At 30.9% G+C, this 4,943-nt stretch overlaps 1 protein-coding gene across 3 annotated transcripts in view; it reads left to right on the top strand.

Annotated features, from left to right (window-relative positions):
- LOC110022391 overlaps window positions 1-4,457 on the top strand; it is a 16,721-nt gene extending 12,264 nt beyond the window's left edge. For all 3 annotated transcript variants that reach the window (XM_020721302.1, XM_020721303.1, XM_020721301.1), the window contains exons 3-6: window positions 2,232-2,488; window positions 3,304-3,394; window positions 3,917-3,983; window positions 4,219-4,457. In XM_020721302.1, the coding sequence (XP_020576961.1) occupies window positions 2,232-2,488; window positions 3,304-3,394; window positions 3,917-3,983; window positions 4,219-4,272 (469 nt within the window). In that variant the 3' untranslated portion in view covers window positions 4,273-4,457. The remainder of the gene's footprint in view (window positions 1-2,231; window positions 2,489-3,303; window positions 3,395-3,916; window positions 3,984-4,218) is intronic.
- The last annotated feature ends 486 nt before the right edge of the window (window positions 4,458-4,943 follow it).

Raw genomic sequence — 4,943 nt, 5'->3', positions numbered from 1 at the left:
TATATATATATATATATATATATAATAGTTGGGAATTTCATGTTTACAAGAATTAGGCATTTGTATGTTATTTTTGATGAATGATCAAATCTTACGATGACAATCAAAATTAGAATATTTTTTTTATGTAAATTCTAAAGTGATTTTAGCTTTTTTGCTTAAGCAGCCAATCAGCACTAAATTGATGTAACCAAGTAATTTGGTTACAAATCCCAAGTACAGCTAGAAACTTATCTAAGGTATTGGAAAGTAAACATAACTAGCATAGCCTGATTATTTTGGTTGGTTTTATGAATAATTGTTTTACACTAGCTTGTGATGAGTGTTTCAGTATTAGAGTTTTTTTTGTAAATTCTTTTGCATAACCTCATCTATCATTTTATTGACTCCTTTAACTGGTGTATCTTGTGCCATTTGATAATACCTTCTCAATCCATGAAGTCTAATATTCAATACCTATTTTCAGTAGACATAACTCTCTCCATTTCTCTAATATAACTCCTTTTCAATCCATCATTGCTAGACTTATCTTGCATCTTGAGTAACCTTCTCATTTTTTATTTGATCAATGCGGCCATCAATTGCTTCTTTATCTCCAACCCACGAGTCTATACAGTATGCCCATCCTAGTTATAATTTTATAAAATATTACTACGTTTCTCATAGTACATGTAATACACTTTCATTATAATTGCACATTTTCAACTCAAGTAGTCATGTTTTATGCTCATCTATGTTTCAAACTTATAGTCAATCAAAGCTAATTACTATTACATATTGATATTACTTGATCTTCTTGTAATATTGTGTACTAATTATTAATATCACACTCATTAAAATTTGCATAAATTTACTCAATTATTGTCTGCTAACTTATAGTACCCTTCTAAACATCTTCTCATTGTCAATTATTTCATTTAAAGCCTTTGCCAAGTGGAATCAAAAGGAAATATAACTAAGTATGATTGGGTAGACCCATCCAATCAACTCTTCATTTAGCAATTCACAATATGTGATAGATAAACTGTGTTTTCAGTTTTTTACTTTTGCTTTCATTTAATTTCTTGGAAGATAGCGCTTAAGTTCACATATGTTTGCTACATTATTATAATCATTTAAAAAATCATTTGTAATGTTTTTTTTTTTCATATCGATGTTGTGGTAGGGGAAAAAAACTTCATCGTTCTGACAATAAACAGGTTTGGAAATATTGGAGCACAAAGACAATTGGACTGTTCATTGTTCCTTTGCTTTTCCATTATCTGTTAGAACGTACTTGTATTAGATTAAAATTTGTTTGGTAAAATAGTTATTTTTTCTTGAAATATTGATTGCTTTAAATTTTGATGGTTAATTCAACTCTTTGCCTTTGGGATCCGAATTAACTGTCAGTTTTGAAGACTTTTAATTTTGTTTTGAAATTCTAGTGCTTTTGGTTCTTTCGGATTATATCCTTTTGGAAGATTTACATACATACCACCTAGGCTTTGTTCGGTTAGGCTTCTCATTTTAAAAAAAGTCTTTTAAAAAACTATTTTAACAAAAACTGATTTAAAATTTTGATAGTATTTACAGCTCAAATTGGCGTAAAAAAATGGAGTGTTTTGACAAGTGAAAAAGCATACTAACCAAACAACTCATGCAATAGAGAAAGGACTTGAAACGTAAAGCAACAGGAAAGTTTCCTCAACAGAGCCTTTAAATTCTATGTATTTGCATATCTAACATCTAACTTTCAATTTTTACATATATGCCATATTACCTATGTGTAATAAGAGGTCTATTTATCCTTTTAGAAGTTAAAAGAGTCATATAAACGATTTGGGTTGTATAAATATAGAAAGGAAATTTAGGTGTTAGATATGTAAATACATAAAAATTCAGTGGCATGCGTAAGTGCCCATGTTTTATTGTTGCTATGGGTACGTTATTTGGCAGAAGTTTAATGCACTGAGTACAAAAGCGACATAGACCATAAGTGCCCATGTTTTATTGTCGCTTATTCGGCAAAAGTTTAATGCACTGAGTACAAAAGCGACATAGACCTATCCATTTAGCTCACAATTATACTTATATGCATTTAGCTCGCAATCATACTTATACCCTATCATTATTGTAACTTTTCTCAGTCGGTTTGATAAGGTTAATAATGATGACTATATCTGATATACTCGGAGTTGAAATATAACGCTAATCTGTTAGTTGGTTAATCCTGATTTGCAACAGAGCAGAAGCTGTCTTGGATGCTATAGTAGACCAACTCCAATAACAGCAGTGGATGAGCCGTCAAAGGGTCTAAGAATTCAAGGTCAGCCTGTGAGAAAACCAAGTGTATCAGACGACTTCTGGAGTACAAGCACATATGAAATGGAGATTAGTGGAGCTCATTCTCAGAGAAGCATCTCTTCAATTAGTGCATCAACCCAACCACTCGATCCGCAAAGTGGAGCAGGGAGCTCAACCAATCCTCCTGAGTTTGTGAATCATGGTTTGTTTCTTCTGATCTTCCAATCCATGCGGCTATGTTCTGTGAGAAATTGTCTGTTGATGCTGCAACTGATTATGATGCATGTAAATGATTTATTATCTTCCGTATGTTTTGTAGGCTAAAGAGAAGTTATTCTTTCAGTGCTGCGTTGTTGTTTGCAAGAATAGTTTGTGTATATTGCTTTGATTTTAATTATTTTTAATATATTATCTTTCAGTACTTAAATAATTGCTAAGAAACATTCCATAAGTTGCTCTGACAGTTAAGGCAATGATGATTATGTTCATTACTATCTTTTTTCTCATCTCACCAACATACACAAGTATTATGATCCTCCAAGCATATCACGTGCAGTCTTCTAGTGAATAGATGATTCAGATAAAAACCAGGTTCCATATTTGCTTTCAGCCAATTTCTACAAATTTTAAATTCACCAATGTTTTTCTTCATCTTTGTGCAGTGGAATAATGAAATCATAATGTTTTGATGTAAGCTTGCAGAATATATGACAATCCTTGATGCTTCCAGCCAGTAGAATTGTATCTAGATAAACTTTATGGGCATTTATGTATAATATACCAACCAATTCTTACGTATTTATATATCTAACACCAGGACGTTGCATTTTATATTTATACCACCCAATTCTTTCATATCGTCAAAAGATCCATAATTTTTTACTTCTAAAATGTGAAATACACCTTTTAATGCATAGGTAAGTTGGAATGTTTGTAAAAATTCAAGTTTAGGTGTTAGATATATAATTACATAGGAATTGAGTGGTATTTGGATTGAACACTTATTCTAAACTACAGGCCTTATTTTATGGAATCAAACAAGACAGCAGTGGATTGGGAATAAAAAAACAGACAAAAAAACGGAGGAGGTTATTGATCCAAGGTTAAGGTATGTGTTAGTTTATCATTATGACCATATTGTTAGAACTTGGGATAACTGTGCCTTTTTTGAATTAAAATGAAATGTGACAAATTTTACTTTCAGTGTTAGCTATGTAGTATAATTATTTGGGGCATTTACATACTTATATCCCAATTCCTATGTATTTACATATCTAACTCCTTAATTTTACTTTTTACATTTAGACGACCCATATCTTTCATTTGACATAAAAAATACTACTATTTTAACTTCTTGAAAAGTGAAATACACCTTTTCATGCATAGATAAGATGGAATTCATGTAAACATTAAAGTTTTGATGTTAGATGTGTAAACACACAGGAATTGAGTTGTATGCCTGTAAATCTTTCTAATTATTTCACCCATCAGTACATAACCAGCATAGTTAATCTAAGTGAATGTTATAGCATATGGTTTTGTAGGGATTTATAATTTGTAAGACCAATCTGATTAAATATTCCATCTTTTCCTGTATTATGCGTTCGATTTTTTTCTTTTTTTGGTACAGTTGGAATGCAACATATGACAGTTTGCTGGGGACAAACAAGCCCTTTCCACAGACTATCTCGCTCCCTGTAAGTTTTTGAATTAACGTTTATATTTTGATTTGATTTGGATGTTTGTTCGCATTTTCAAAAACTTAATTTTGTTCTATCAGAACTGATCCAAATAAACTGAATTATATCACAATTTGATCTTTTTCGATTCTCCTGATGTGTTGATTAGATCTAAACTGTTTCATTATAGCCAAATCATCGAATTATCTGGTTCGATTCTACTTATATTTTTTATATTTTAATCAACTTGCAGGAGATGGTGGATTTTCTGGTGGATGTATGGGAACAGGAGGGATTGTATGACTAGATTGCTGATCAGTTCACTAATTCTCTTTGGGATTAATGAAACTATGGAGCCGTTTATCAGTACATGTGGGTTTTCTTACCTTCTTTTTCTTTAAATAGTATCCTCTCACAAAATAGTGGGGGGAAATAGTACACTGCGTATTGTGTAAGGCTTCTGAGGCCCATTGTTGTTATATTTATTGAAGGGCATACAGTCATTCCCAAGCATTGTTCTTCAATACTCCTACCTACAATACTACAATACCATTCAACCCCTATATATATATATGTATATATATGTATGTATGTATAATTTTGGAAGATTTACATGCATACCATTGAATTCCTAGTATTTACATAAATAGCACTTCAATTTTAATTTTTATATATGTGTCACTTTTTTAAGAAAATTAAAGTAGTAGTATTTTTGATGTGATATAAAACATCTTGTTGGTATAAATGTAAACATTAAAGTTTAGTTGTTAGATATGTAAAGACTTAGGAATTTGGTGGTATGTAAATGCCCCTATAATTTTTTTGCTTTTGTTTTATTTATTTAATTATTTTAAGATTTATTTGTCTTATGCTCATGGATGATTTTTCTTTCCTTTTTAAATGTAAACAAAGCTTGGCTCCTAATAAGCAGCTTATCTCTAAATGGTTTTGTAAGTAAATGTGACGTGAACAATGTTG

Source organism: Phalaenopsis equestris, unplaced genomic scaffold, assembly GCF_001263595.1.
Source record: "Phalaenopsis equestris unplaced genomic scaffold, ASM126359v1 Scaffold000188, whole genome shotgun sequence".
Classification (NCBI taxonomy): Eukaryota; Viridiplantae; Streptophyta; class Magnoliopsida; order Asparagales; family Orchidaceae; genus Phalaenopsis; species Phalaenopsis equestris.
This window is presented reverse-complemented; position numbering and strand designations above follow the sequence as displayed.